General features: G+C 41.1%; 1 protein-coding gene across 1 annotated transcript; it reads right to left on the reverse strand.

The window, feature by feature from the left end:
- Positions 1-2347: 2347 nt before the first annotated feature.
- On the reverse strand, positions 2348-15719 carry LOC107147258 (intelectin-1a). Its single transcript, XM_048810179.1, has 6 exons — positions 15057-15719; positions 13688-13935; positions 13201-13359; positions 7385-7505; positions 5389-5492; positions 2348-2614 (listed from the first exon to the last, which is right to left on the reverse strand). The coding sequence occupies exons 2-6, from the start codon at positions 13877-13879 to the stop codon at positions 2462-2464; spliced, it is 729 nt and encodes a 242-aa protein (XP_048666136.1). The 5' UTR covers positions 13880-13935; positions 15057-15719; the 3' UTR covers positions 2348-2461.
- Positions 15720-15875: the final 156 nt, after the last annotated feature.

The raw sequence follows: 15875 nt of genomic DNA on the forward strand, positions 1-15875 counted from the left end.
GCCTAATAATAATAATAACAAGAACAACAAGGATAGCTAGAGCATCTTCTTTTTTAACCAGACCAGGATGCCCTGAGCCAAAAGTTTAGGCCAAACATCCAAGCTGCAGGGATGGAGGCCACACCCCTGTGGCCAGTGGTTGGTACGTTCCAGCTATGAACTTGGCCTCCAAAATCTTTCCCATAGTGTCTAAGCCATTTCATTTCCAACAGTGCACAAGGATCCCAATGTCTCTGCATCCTGGCCAACACTTGTTATATCTGGATTCATTTTTGTTTGTTTTAAAGTAGCCATTCTCATGGGTTATGAAGTGGTATCTCACTAGAGCTTTGGTTTGCATTTCCAAAATGATTAGTGGTACTTGGCACCTTTTCATATGCTTTTTGGCCATTTGTATTCCTTCTTTGGAGAAATGTCTGTTTGAGTCTTTTACCACGTTTTGAGTTGCGTTGTTTGGGGTTGCATTGTTTGGAGTCGCATTGTTGAATTTTAGGAGTCCATATATGATATGCAAATATTTCCCCCCACTCTGTGGTTGTTCTGCTATGTTGATAGTGCTTCTAAATTACAAACACACACACATATTTGGGTACTAGGGATTGAACCCAGGGGCACTTTACCACTGAGTTATCAGTCCTTTTTTGTTTTGTTTTGAGACAGGGTCCCACTAAGTTTCTGAGGCTGGCCACAAGCTTGTGATCCTCCTGCCTCTACCTCCCCAGTTGCTGGGATTACAGGTTTGTGGCACCACGCCCTGCCAGATGCACAAAATGTTTAATTCTCATGAAGGCTGATTAGTCCTTTCCTTCTTTAGTTGCCTGTGTCATTGTTGACAAGTCTGAGAAGTCATTTCCAAACTCACTACTATGAACTCTGACCTGTTTTGATCATAGAATTTTATAGTTGTCGGTCCTTCATGTAGATTACGGATCCATTTTGAGCTAATTTCTGTGTGTGTGCTGTTAGGCAAGGGTCTAGCTTCATTCTTTTGCCTGTGGATATTCTCTTTTCCCAGCACCATTGGTCAAAAAAAAGGTCCTCTTCCCATTGAATGGTCCTGGCAACCTGGTTCCAAGTCATTTGACCATAATGTGAGGGCTCATTTCTGAGCTCTCTGGTTCATTCCATTAGTCTCTGTGCCTGTCTTTATGCCAGTAGCATACGGTTTTGTAGTACATTTTGAAATCAGGAGGTGTGGACTTTGTAATTAATTGCCAAGAATAACTAAACTACTTTCCTGGATTCCATGAGCCACTCTCACGAATTATTGAACCCAAGAAGGATGTCTCTCAGTCAGAGAGGAATACAATTATTCCACTTAGAGTAGTGGAGATAAGGAAGTGCTGATTATAAACATGGTGGCATTCTAGAGGAAAACACAATAAAATGCCCAATATTTAACCAAGGGCCAAAACTGATGTCATCCCATCCCACCTGTACTGATAACCCAGTGGGGATGATTGGGTCACTTGGCCCCTTTTAAATAAGGCCCTGAAGATGGGATCCCAGGAGGGTTAGCCACTACCCCAGAAGAGTCATCCTCAGAGGCCTGCCAGCCCCATCCTTCCCTAAGGAGAATACCACCACCAAGGCTGTCAGACACCAGATATGGATATTGGGTGTCTTCGTCACCCATCCAATCCCCCACACAAAAAGACTATTTTCTTCCTTAGGAGTTTCAGGTAGAGGATGCAAATTGAGCAGTCCATTTGGGTAAGGTAAGAAGAAGTAGGACAAAAAGCCTCCTCCCTGCCCTTTACTCCTCTGGCTATTTTAAAGGGTTACCTGAAGGGTGTTGGGGGATGTCATATTCCCCTGTCAGGATTCCTAAGCCCTAACAGTCCAAGCACGGAAGTGGTGGAAGTAGAATAGTTCAGAGCAATAGACAGTCTTTTGGAATCTCCTGAAGTGCTTTACTCCCTATGTAAAAAGATCCTGTGTTAATTCAGGAATACTCAGAGGTGAAGTAACTGGATTGTGAGCACTGTAACCAACCAGTCCATCCTAATTGGTATAAACTGACTGGGCAGTAACTGTAGGCAGGTGAGGCAAGGCTGGAGGAGGTGGGTCACTGGGGAAGTTCACTTCTTCTTCCCACTATATTATTTATCTCTCTCGCTTCCTCCCCACCCCCACCCCGACTGTCATGCATGGAGTAGCCACCACACCCCTCCACTGTGATGTTCTGCTCACTTGTGCCCAGAGCAACAGACTTGATCCACCATGGACTGGATCTCTGAAACCATGAGCCACAACAAACTTTCCCTCCTCTAAGTTATTCTTGCCACAGATTTTTGGTCACAGTGATGCGAAGTGGACTAACAAAAACACCAATTCCTAAAATAATATGATTTATTCTTTTTTCCTGTGCAACTAACATTCTAGTTCCTAAGCAAATGGTTTTCTATTCTTGGGACCACATCCCTGGGAGAAGAGCTCTGGGTCCTGTAGAATGAAGTTCTCAATGATAGAAGAGAAGTACAGCTGCCTCTGTTATCTCCCGGCTGCTGCTGTAACCAACATGAGTTCCATATCCATTCCAGTCAAAAGCAGAGAAGTCTCCACACTGGATGGGATTACCCTCTGGGAAGAATCCTCCTCCACCAATGCAGTGCTAGGAAACAAGGAGAGGAGGAGGTGGTGATGAGAGGTCTGCTGGTGAGCCCAAAGACCTTAATGACCTCTCTGAAGGCACTTCAAGCTCCCCCCCAACCAAAACACAGTTAAGTACATCTGGACATCATTTAATATGGGGACACTTACTGAGAAATGCATCTTTGGGCAATTTTGACACTGTGTGAACATGATAGTGTAGTTACACAAACTAAGATGACCATGATGTCACAAAGTAGTATGATCTCTTGGGACCTTTATCATATTTGCAGTATGTCATTGATCAAAACATTGTTATGCAGCAGCATATGACTGTATGTCCTTAGTTGACCCCAAACCTGCTCATCATCCAGACACCCTGATGTAATAAAAGATATTCCCTTACCCCAATGAGAATCATGAGTTTATTTTAGACTTGTTTCCTCTCCATCATCTGTGTTCAACTGGACATAAATTTAGAATCTCTGGAATTCACAGTACCCCCTTTTCATACCTTTTGGCAATACCCTGTTTCAGGCCTTCATCTAGACTATGGGGAACCACCTCAATATTGGTCTCCTGGTCTTTAATCTTGCCCCACTAGAATCTGTCACCACTGTGCTACCAACATGATCATCACAAAGAGGATCAAGTCAATCTTCCCTTTCAAGTGCTTTATTGACTCCCATCACCTATAGAATAAAGTTCAAAATCATTGGTGTGATGTGAAGTCTCTTATAATCCAGTTCCTGTTGCTACCCCACATACATCGCATGCACCAAAACTGCAAAACAGCTTGTTGCCCCCTGAATGCCACATGCCCTCTGAAACACTGATGATTCTGAACACATTATTCATTTCCTAAAGTGCATTGAGAACTCATAAAGTTCTATCTCTCCAGCTCTCAAGACTCAGCACAGAAGTTCCCTTTCCTGCAATCACTTCCTTGACACCTCATCAGAGTTAGCTGTTCTTATAGCCCCTAGTTATTTGTTGTTGTTGTTGTCGTGTTGTTTTTTTTGTTTTCTCTTATTTTTGTTGCTGAGGGATGAACCAAGGACCTCACAAAAGCTGGGTAAGCATTCAACCACTGATCTACATTTCCACCCACTGGTTTATATTTCTATTATGACCTTGGGTTCATCAGATAGTAATTTCACCTTTGTGTGAAAGTCTGCTCTGTTGGATGAGAGCAAGGAATATATCACCGTTGTGTCTCCTGTTCTAGTACAGTGTAGGTGCCCAGGGCAGGTAAGAGCAGGTGTGTGCTGGCACATGTGCATACTACATTACACATGCCTGAAGCCATGGCTTCGAGGTGCCAGGGGAGCCAGGTAGTCACAACAGACCTGCTCCTTTAGTGTTTCCATACTGAAAATTCCCCATCATAACCCCAGGGTCCTCCTTGATGGTGAAGCTGCCTTGTCCTGCTCTGGCAATCAGTCCCCATGGTGACCTCTGGCCAGAGAAAGTACCTGTGGTAGGGAGCTGGGATGGCCTGAGTGAGGTTCTTAGCAGAATATGTCCAGGACTTTCCTGGTAACGTCTCAACACATGGTCCATCATGCAATCCCTGGACAGGGGTGGGAAGGCCAAGGTTGACTCTGGCAGCTAAAGCTCAGATGGAGAGTAACAACACCTCATGTTTCTCAAGCACTCTCAGCTTCAAAAGGCTTTCATGGGTTGTCCCTGAACATAATCCTCACCCTAACTCTAGATAATAGAATGTTTAATCCCAAAGACTGAGAATACAACAATGGTGCATTTGAAACTTCAACCTTTGATTTTGGTCCTAAACAGTACAGGATGTCTGTGCCTGGACAGGAGGTCCCACAGTCCTGGTCCCTGAGCCTCAGCAAGGAGAAAGGAAGTCACATTCTCATACATAAACACATGCTCACATAAAGGTCAGTATTCTAGATGCTAATATTAACATTTTCCCAATTTTATTAATGTTATATTTGCAGTAGCCTTATGACCTCAATACAGGAAGTACTTCTTAAAGAAAACACAAGCTGAGTGGGCATGGTGGCACATGCATATAATTCCAGTGACTCAGGAGGCTGAGACACGAGGAGGGCAAGTTTGAGGCCAGCCTCAGCAACTTAGAAAGACCCTGTCTCAAAACAAAAAGTTAAAAGGGGATGTAGCTCAGTGATAGAGCACCCCTGGATTCAATCCCCAGTATAAAATAAAAAAGAAAATAAAGAAAGAAATGAAGGAAGAAAACAGGTACAAGAATACTCCCCATAAATTAAAATATTGATAAAATGGACTCCATTCAAATTCTGTTCATATGACACCANGATGGGAAAGGCAGCGGAGCACAACAGACACTAGTATGGCAATATGTAAATCAATGGATGTGTAACTGATGTGATTCTGCAATCTGTGTATGGGGTGAAGGTGGGAGTTCATAACCCACTTGAATCAAAGTGTGGAATGTGATATGTCAAGAAATTTGTAATGTTTTGAACAACCCACAATAAAAAATAAAAAAAAAAAATAGAAGGGAGACAAGTAGAGTAGAGGAAGAGGACCAGGAATGGAGGAGGGGAGGGAAAGAGGTAGTATAAAATGAAAATGATCAAATTATATCATGTGCATGTAGGAATATGTAGCAACAAGGCCACTAGTATGTATAATATACCAATAAAAATGGGAAAGGGGAGTAAAGAGAATAAGGGGGGAAGAGAGCAAGTTTGATGCACAATGACACAGGCACACACACACACAAGTGCACACACATACGCACACGCACGCATGCGTGCCTGCTGCTGTCTCCCAGAAACTCACGTGCTCTGTGTTGCAGCCAGTGATTCTCACCCCAGCACACAGAGCGTTGGCTGCTCTCTCATTATTAAACACCCGGAACTGGACAAACCCTGCAACAAATTCCACTGAAAAAGAAGATGCAAACAAGAGCCAAGTATTAAAAGAGTGACTAGAGCAGGACACCAGAGGCACACACCTATAATCCCAGTGACTCAGGAGGCTGAGGAAGAAGGATCACAAGTTCAAGACCAGCTTCAGAAATTTATTGAGACCCTCAGTAGAGGGTCCTGACTCTAAATCAGAGAGATCCTGACTCAAAATTGAAAACTAAAAAAAAAAAGACTGGGGCAGGGGGCTGGGGTTGCAGCACAGTGATAGAGTGCTTGCCTAGTATGTGAGGCACTGGGTTCAATTCTTAGCGGCACTGCATATAAGTAAATAAATCAATAACAAATAAATAAATAAAGGCCCATCCAAAAAAAGGGGGGTAATTAATTAAAAAAAACAACAAATACTGGTGCAGTAGGTCAGTAGTACAGTGCTCCTGGGTTCAATTCCCAGTATCTAATAATAATAATAATAATAATAACTAGAAGCATTTTCTTTTTTAACCAGAACAAGATGCCCTAAGCCAAGACTTTAGCCTACAGCCGAATATCCAAGCCATAGGGATGGAGCTCCACACCATGTGGCCAGTGGTTGGTGAATCCCAGACCGGAACTTGGCCTTGAGGGTAGCTCTCTCATCTGAAGTAAGAGGCTGGAACTCACAGAAGACTTGTTTTCCTAAAGATTGCAGGAGACATTAGACTGAACAGAAAGCTCACTAGGCCCACCACAGTAGTGCGACCTGTAATGCCAGTGACTCAGGAGGCTGAGGCAGGAGAGTTGCAAGTTCTAACCCAGTCTCAGCCACTTAGTGAGACCCTAAAACAAAATTTAAAAAGGGGCTAGGGATGTAGATCAGTGGTAGAGTACCCTCGGGCTCAATTCCCAATACCACTAAATAAAAAAAAAAAAATAGAAAAATCCCTATGTAAAGATGAGCAGGGTAAGCAATGTCCGATGCAGCTACCTGTTGCTGTTTACACCCCTCTCAGCCAGTGACCATGGGATGTTTTCCCAGCATCACTTGCTTTCCTGCTTTCATTCAAATACCAAAAACACATGGCTCTTGATTTTTCTGGTCCAAAACTTCATTTCTATGGTTTCATTGTACTGAAAAAGATCTTTTTTAAAGAAAATTAATAGCTACCCACCAAAACAAAAATAAATATTGGCCAGATGTGGTAGCATGTCTGTAATCTCAGTGTCATTGGAGGCTAATGCAGAAGCATAACAAGTTCAAAGCCAGGCTCAGCAGCTAAGCAAGGCCCTAAGAAACTCAGCAAGATCCTGTCTCTAAATAAAATATAACAAAGGGCTGAGATGTGGCTCAGTGGTTGAGCACCCCTGGGTTCTATCACCAGGAACAAAATAAATAAATACATAAATACAAATAAATATTCCTCACCACTTTTCTAGTCCTTTCCTGTAAATATTAGCCTTCGCCTTTTCTTAATTATTATAAGAGGCTGCACAGGGAGGAAGGCTGGGTTTATGCTCCATAAAATGGAGAAAATTATAATCCTAATTTCATAGTTTTCTCATGATGTAATAACACAAAATCACATCAAATTCCTAGGAATGAGTCTGACATATTTTAACAGCTCAATTAGTGAATTCTAGCTTTTGGTTTTTTGGTGGTGTACTGGAGATTGAATGCATGGGTGCTCTGGCACTGAGCCACATCCCCAACCCATTTTATATTTTATGTTGAGACAGGGTCTTGCTAAGTTACTGAGGCTGGCCTCAAACTTGCAATCCTCCTGCCTCAAGCCTCCAGAGTAGCTGGGATGACAAGTATGCACCTCTGACCCTGTCTAGAAGTTCTTTATTATTGTTATTTACCCTCTTTCCCTCTTTTACCAGGAGTTCAAGAAAGGACTTCTGATTGGACTTTGGGAGCAAACACTCACTTTGACCATTAGGTGAGTAGTAAGATGCAGTTTTCTGAGCATCACCAAAGTCGTAGACCACAGGTATTGCTGGGCCATTGTCATTCCAACATTTCCCTAATCCATACTTCACTGGGTATTTCTGCAGGAACCAAAAAGAAAAGTTTTGTAAGGACAGTAGATTGCCGCCATTTTGGACAGGAAAGGGATCCCTCCAGTCAACTGTCATTACTCAGAAACCAGTCTTAATAATGACGACTCCTTCTCCCCATAGCAGGATCTCCCCAAGAGTCCCAAGTCCTCTGTCTCTTCCTCTTTCTTCCCACTCTGCTCTCCCTTAGGCCTCTTCCTTGCCTGGCTCAGAGTTTCTGGGATACACATGACATTGCACTGAACTCTTTAAAATATCACTCAAATAGTAGTGACCTTGTGTGGGAGGCTGCCATGTCATGTGACCAGTGTTTTTCCTCTCCTGATTGGTTGAGGCACTGTGGGTCACTTCCAGTGATCTGGCCACTTTTAAGTAGCTGAAGAGGTAGCCTGATCTTGAGGGTAGAAATAATGCAACCAAATGTGTAGGCGTGCCTTCCTGCAGCGCCATGGGTAGAGCTACGCTTACCTGCTCCTTTGTGGTATTACCCCTTGTCCTGTTTGGGATAGAATGTTCCATGGAAACACCATTTGTGTGTCCCCTTCTCTTGCTCTGCCTTTGGGTGTGGCCTTCCTAGGTGTCAGTCAACCTGCTGACAGTGGACATCATAAAGCTACACTCAGCCCCCTGAAACCTGACCCCTTGCCTCATTTGAATGGTTTCTCCTCAATAAAAGGGGTCAGCACATTCTCTCTCCCTCTCTCTCTCTCTCTCTCTCTCTCTCTCTCTCTCTCTCTTTCTGCAGACACTTTAAGGTCAGAGGAGTCATCACAGCACCCCTAGAGAAAAAGTTATCTGTCTCTTGTGTGGTTATTTCTTGTAGCCCAGTTCCCCTGGAGTGACCCCTGAGTATTTCAGTCATGAGCAACACCACAAGTGATATCCCTGGGTGGGCTCCAGGATAAATTTTAGAAGTTTAGTGAGTTTGGAATTTCTCTCCAGAAGTTAAGCTTGTTTAGGATTGCAGAGTATTCTGGCCTGAATTGTAGAAAGTAAGCGAGTTAGACAGAAGGAAAGTCTGTGACTTTAAACTTTTTAATATTGGGGAATATTTTGTCTTTAGAAAGAAAAAAAAATGATTTTTGTAATTCTAGAGACTCTAAATAAATGTAAATAGTTATTAAGATGATTAAGAGGCTATGTTTTTGAGTTGAGTCCTCTCCCATGGGAAAAGCACCTTTATGTACTTCTTTGGATGGTTTTTGTGAATCTTTATAAAGATTTTTTTTGGGTTTATGTATTAGAAGTCTGTTCTTGGAAAGTGAATAAAAGAAAAAAAATGTTATAATGAGACCTAATCCAAGGATTCTTTACCTGGAGAGAAGTAAATTTTATTTTTCTATTGTTTTTGTGAATACTCAGAAAGTTTATGCTGAACCTCTTTACTACATTCTTGTTCTGTGGATCAGAATGGCTGTTAATGCAGCTGCTGGGGACAAAAGACTTTAGCGCTGCTCTCTATGGGGTCTGTAACTAGACCCCTGGTCAGCAGTGCTTTTAACCCGTAAATGATCTGACCTAGATGCCAAACGCAGACTCCCTTATGATCTGATAGTAACATGGGCATCTGCGGCTAAAACTCACTTTTAAAGCACCCACCCAGGTGCTACAAGAAAATGTAGAAAATATGGGAGGACACAAGCTGCCACTGCAGGTTGCAGAGACAAAGCAAGCTGCTACTCGCCCTAGGATCCTGACCAGGCGGGGGAATGCAGACAAAACCAAAAGAAATCCAACTGGCTAGGAAAACTAAGGGAACGTTTGCTGTGGACAATGGACAGCAGATTCCATGGTGTTTCCTTCACCATGGTAACCGCCACGCCTATCCAGGGAGTGGGCTTCCTGGTCCCGCCTCTGGCATTTTCTCCGGATTCCCATTGGTTCTTCCACAGTCACTCAGACAAGACTTCTGGTCCCGCCTTCCTAACCTGTACTTCCTGTTTCAGACCTACTACTAGAGCTGCTCAGAGCCTGCATTTTTAAAGAATGCTCACCTGTAAATGCCATTGAAAGATATCCTTTTTCAGGCAAAATCTAATTCCACAGGTTTATACATTGTAGCCCTAAATTTAAGTTAGTTTTGAGTTAAATAACCCAACTTTTCTCTATAGTTGTGTTACTAAATAATGTTCTATTGATGAGACATACTAAATATGCTTCTTTATATTTTACTTTTAAGTTTGGAGGTTATGGGGATGTATTTGCTTGCCATAGGAACAAAAGCTGGCAATATTCCTGTGATGAACAAAAAATCTTTATTCTCATTCCTGAGTATATAGTTATAAGAAAGAAATAAATGTATACACAAGGATCTTATTTCAGCTACATCACTTGACATCACATATAAGAGTGCACTCCTAGTTATAAATAAATTGAAATGGATCCAAATATCTAAGAACCTCATGGTTATATAAAGTTAATACAATTATGATATGCCCTTATTCTATATATATATATATATATATATATATATATATATATATATATATATATATATATATTTTCTAGGTATTTCGATAACCTATAGTTGTTAATCCATACAATAATTAACATATGTCTAATTGTTTAGTTAATATATATTTGTTTAATTGTTTTTCTTCAACAGGAAACCCATAATTTATATGTTTTATACATTCATTTATCTGATGCTGTCTTTTAGTTACAGATATTGAGATAAATGTATTTTCCTATAAATTTGCTTTCAAGAGAATACAACATTCAAATAATTTCTAATTCTCAAAGTTATTGTACAAACTTTAAGATGATAAAAAGATATAATTACATCTAAGGACTTTAACTATATTTTCATTGATATTTCCTCTTATCAAAGTACAATAATTTGTTTAGATTCTAAGGTTTTCAGAAATTTTTCCAAATTATAACCATGAAAAATCTTAGAAGAAAAAGATGCTTCAACAGAGAGGAAGCACACATTGGAGGTCCTAAAAAGAGGAAATAAATAATCTTTGGGTAAACTAAGGTCTTTATATTCTAGATTTTAATGATAAAAGTATATTGCTAAATAGAAAGATCTTTATATCATTACCTAAACAGATGATATAGAAAGTTAAAACAATTAACAAAGAGATTTATATGTACCAGATTAACTATAAAATTTTTAACTGATTAATTCAAGGATATTTCAGGCTATTTTCCTAATTTTACTATACTGATGTGAGCTAAGATTTTTTCCATATTTTGACATGATAAAGACTTATTAAAATCTTGAGTTTATTTCCTTAAAGGAAGATCTTTATTGCCTAATGATTCTTACTGTTTAAGGCAAGGATTAATTTTGGTGAATAAATTCATATCCTCGATTAAACACTAAATATATTAAACTACTGACTTAGATCCCAATTTTGACAATTGTCCTTGGAGACTAAATTTGATTGATTCAAAGACACTGTTGGATAATTATGAGATTTGCGAGAATAGTTTATTAGGACTCTAAATTAAAGTCTTATGTTAATTTTGAACAATAAAGGTTACAAACTTCAAAAACTCATTGATAACTGGACCTATTATCCATAAAAAAATATGGTAAGATTTATATATTGCTCCCTACACTGGGAAATAACCTTAATCATACTTTTAAAAAGACAATTAAGAGATACCTATTTAAAGGATAATATTCTAAAATATTTTAAGACCTCAAGAAGATATCAAGAGTTCTTTTAAAATTGTTAGAATAAATCAACTAATCTATATTTAAAAATATAATAATCAATAAAAGGTAAATATTCTTATCATTTAAATACTTGTACTATTATCTATAACTTAAACTGATGATACTATGGCTTATGCCAAGCCTTTACTCAATTTTATTAAATAAAGAAAAGGGGGAAAATAGGACCCCAGAGACCCACACTAGGTCTTACAAAATATTTTAAAATTTTTTCTTAAATTATAATATTGAGAGTCTTAATGTTATAGAACACGATTCAGTAAATTAGATCAGATTTCAAAGGAGAATTTAAACCAGTTATTATGATAATGACTGAGAAATCTAGAACAAGAAGGTAAATTTCCAGCTACAGAGTTTATAGCCATGTAGCTTCACAAGCTTGTCAGGTAAGTAAAAATTATGAAAAGACTTGTATGGACCCATTTCCCAGGTCCACCTTTAATGTACGTTACAGAAAGTCCACCCATGAAACTAGATTAATTGTACTGACTGTAATTGTCAGTTATATGTTGATCCTGTGGGAAACAGGCTGACTAGGAGTATCTTTTGAGAAAAAGACAATGTATGAGAAACCTAAACCAGCCAATTATGCTGGTCTTTAGTGATTAAGACTATATCTGGACAATTGTCAGAAAGATTATTAAAATAGACTTTTTCAAGAGTATTTACATTACTGATAGATCTAATTAATTCCTCAAATGTGACAATTAAGAGAAAGGATAATAAATATCCTTTAGCTTATAAAAATACAACTAATTATATCATTAGTTATTGACAGCTAATATTTCAGAGCTATAATATGCTGAAGTTAATGTTCAGGCTTTGAAACAGGTGCATGCCAATTAACCAGACCTAGGCAAGCTGCTGGTCTCATGATCCCTGAAGTGACTACTTTAAATATTATTCCTTGCTTTTTCAATTACAGTCTTTTTGGCTATATCTTAAAACTTACAATGTATGGATTTTCTTAATGTTTGACTTAAATTACTTCAAGATCCTTCATAGATAAGTGCTGATAGAAGGATGAGAACTGGATTATAATGCTCTAACAGACAATGTAATAAATAATGTGAATGAGTCCTCTGCTCTATGGTTTATGGAGAGGCTTAAATGCCAATGAAAGTGTTTATGTTACTGTGGCTAAATGCAATGCCTCCCAATAAAATTGGGAAAAAATTAAGAATCTTCTGATGAGTGTTTGGTGAAGTAATAATAATAACCTGGATCTTCCAAGTTGATTGTGTTATTAAAATGATATGTTTTCTACTAATTCCTTTTGTGTTTCAATAGCAGATCATGATGACCTCGAACCAAGAATCCAGTGATGAAAGATAGAATTCCCCAGTTACTTTTTTATATTAAGAAAGGGGGAATATGTGGGAGGCTGCCATGTCATGTGACCAGTGTTTTTCCTCTCTTGATTGGTTGAGGCATTGTCGGTCACTTCCAGTGGTCTGGCCACTTTTAAGTAACTGAAGACGGTAGCCCCAATCTTGAGGGTAGAAATAATGCAACCAAATGTGTCTTCATGCATAGGCGTGCCTTCCTGCAGTCCCATGGGGTAGAATGTTCCATGGGAACTCCCTTTGTGTGTCCCCTTCACTTACTCTGCCCTTGGGTGTGGCCTTCCTAGATGTCAGACATCATGAAGCTACACTCAGCCCCCTGAAACCTGACCCCTTGCCTCATTTGAATGGTTTCTCCTCAATAAAAGGGGTCAGCATGTGCTCCCCCACTCTCTCTTTCTGTGGACCCTTAAGGTCAGAGGAGCTGTCATAGCACCCCCAAAGAAAAAGGTATTTCTGTCTCTTGTGTGGTTATTTCGTGTAGCCCAGTTAGCCCAGTTCCCCTGGAGTGAGCCCTGAGTGTTTTAGTCGTGAGCAATGTGACAATTTTGATTTTTCCAGCCACTCAATCAGGACATGGCTCCAGAGAGCTGATTTGTCCCCCCATCATGAACACTTAAGTGCTCCCCAGCCAACAGCCCTGTCTGTGTACCTGGTAGAGGCCAAACAGATTATGTTCCAGATGCTGGAAGAAGCCAGTCGTGGTGCGGTACCTCAGCAGAGAGCTGTTCCGCCAGTTCTGCATGGGACTCTTGTTGGGCACATGCCAGATGCCCAGGTCCGCAGCCTGGATGTCATAGTAGCCAGGGTTCTGGAAAGCAACCAACACTGACACTGACCATCTCAGAAGGTCCCACAGGGGCAAAAGACACACATGGGCTCCCTCAGCTAAGCTGACAGCTCTGGGCTCCAGGGGGACAGATGGCCAGCCATGCTCACACATACCCACCTCCAGCAGATCATGCCCCCACCACCACCCTGCTGCCTAATGGCCCTGTGGGAGGAAGCTAGGATGCGAGGCATGTGACTATTTCTCTCTTCTGCTCCAGCCCCATGTCCGCAGCCCCCCTCCCAACTTCCCTCCTGCATGCTGTGGCCCAGCCACACTCAGGTCCTCACCCTTTCCCAGTGGCACCCACCTTGTAGTCGTCACTGGTGGCCGCCTCTGCAGACCCGAAGGTGTTGTAATTGGCCCAGTTGCCGTCCCCCTCTGGGTAGTCTGCTCTGTTGCCCTGCTGGCTGGACCACCGATCACCCACCGTGCACTTCCCAGCCATGTTGTTCTCGTGCACACTGGCCACCAGGGTCCAGCCACCACCCGCAGAGGTCATGTCACAGAAGGTCTGGTAGATGACACCATTCTTGGCCCGGAGGAGATACAGGCCATCTGTGGAGAGAACCAGCCCCGAGCCTCCCTGTCTGTGAGCTCATACCATCTCAGTGCCATGACCAGGACAGCTCTGGGAACTAGAAACATGGCCTAAGGGCTCCTCTCCTGAGTCCTGTCACTATGCATCCCTGGGTGTAGTGGAACACCCCCACGTTTGAATAACACAACCTACTGACTGAGGCAGAACACAGAATTATCCAAGCTCTCAGCAACGTTCCTCTCAGAATTAAGCACAGAATTTTCATATGACTCAGCAATTCCACTTCTAGTACATGCCCAAAGGAATTAAAAATTTGTCTCACAACAGGTATTTGTACACTAATATTTATTGTACATTAGTCACAAGACTCATAGAAACAACCCAAGTATTCCACAGATAAATAAAATATTGAGTGTATATACACGCACATCATATACAATCTATATTGTGCATATATTGACATGTATCTATAAACAATTGATAAAATGAAGTAATTATTCATGCTACAAGTATAAACCTTGAAAACATTATGCTAATTGAGATAGACCAGATGTAAAATAAGCTAGCTACCTTATGATTCTACTCATATGAGGTAACTAGAATAGGCAAATTCACAGAGATAGAGAATACAACAGCAGTTACCTAGTTCTAGGAAAAGGCAAAATACAGATTCATTACTTAATAGATAGAGTATCTGTTTGAGGTAATGAAAATTTTCTTCAGGCGGATGGTGGTGATGAGTGCATAGCATTGACAAAAGTAATTCCTGCCACTAAAATGTGCACTTAAAACTGCTTAAAATGACAAAGCTCATCCAATATATAATATATACATTTTGTCACAAAAATATCCAGCTTGGTGCAGTGACACATTCCTGTAATCCCAATAACTCAGGAGGCTGAGGCAGAAGGATCACAAGTTTGAGATCAGCCTCAGAAACTTAGAGAGACCTTGTCTCAAAAAAGTAGGCCAATGGTCAAGGGCAGGCCTTGGGATGTAGCTCAATGGTAAAGTGCCCAGGTTCAATCCCCAGTACCAATTTTTTTTTCAATAAGCTAAAACCAAACAAGTAGACCAAATAAATATATAAATAAAAAACTTCCCAGAGGACAAAATCCTGATAGGGCTCCATACTTACCATGTGCATTAAAGCATTTCTCTTTGATTTCTTTGCAGCTTCTAGGCAGAGATGCATACAATGATGACCAGGTCCATTCCTCAGAAACAACATTGCTCACAGCTAGAGAATATGCAGAGTTTCATTCTCTTTGCTGCTTTGACACAAAACCCAGCCTTCCCTTGCCACTAATCCCCAACTCACTCTACCTCTGTGGCAGAGCCTCTCTGCCTGGGTTGAAAGACCCTGAGCTATCCAGCATCATCCACCAGCCCATCTGAGCCAGCATCCAGCACAGGTTTACCTCCCTCCCTCCACATGACCTCGTGCTGGGCCACGCCCTGCCCTGGGCACCTGGCATTCAAAGAAATTCAACATCCCCAGGAACTTACCTCTAGAGGGAGTTGCCAAAACCAACAGAAAATTCTATTAAAAGGAATGAAGGATAAACTCAGGAGAACAAGAGAAAGACTCTGAGATGAGAATAGAGAAGTCTGAAGGGAGCCAGGGGTAGTCTGGGGTAGGATGACTTAGTGACAGAGGCTTTCTAGTTCTGGTGACACTACAGTGTACTCTGAGAGAATAGACATGATTCATCAGTTGGAAGAAAGAAAAGAGAATTCAAGGCAGGAGAAAAACATGTGCAAAGACCTGGAGAAAAGAATGAAGCAAAGCCCGGCTTGAGGAGGAAATAGGTAGCTTAATGTGGTTGAGGCAGAGGGTGAGGTGACAGAGCTGAGACTCTAGCCAGGAGACCAGCAGGGGCACAGAATGAAGAACCTTGTACACGAGCGTCAACTCTGCAAACCAGTCTAAAAGTCTGGAGGGGTGGAAGCATCA

Source organism: Marmota marmota, unplaced genomic scaffold (genome assembly GCF_001458135.2).
Source record: "Marmota marmota marmota unplaced genomic scaffold, marMar, whole genome shotgun sequence".
Taxonomy (NCBI): Eukaryota; Metazoa; Chordata; class Mammalia; order Rodentia; family Sciuridae; genus Marmota; species Marmota marmota.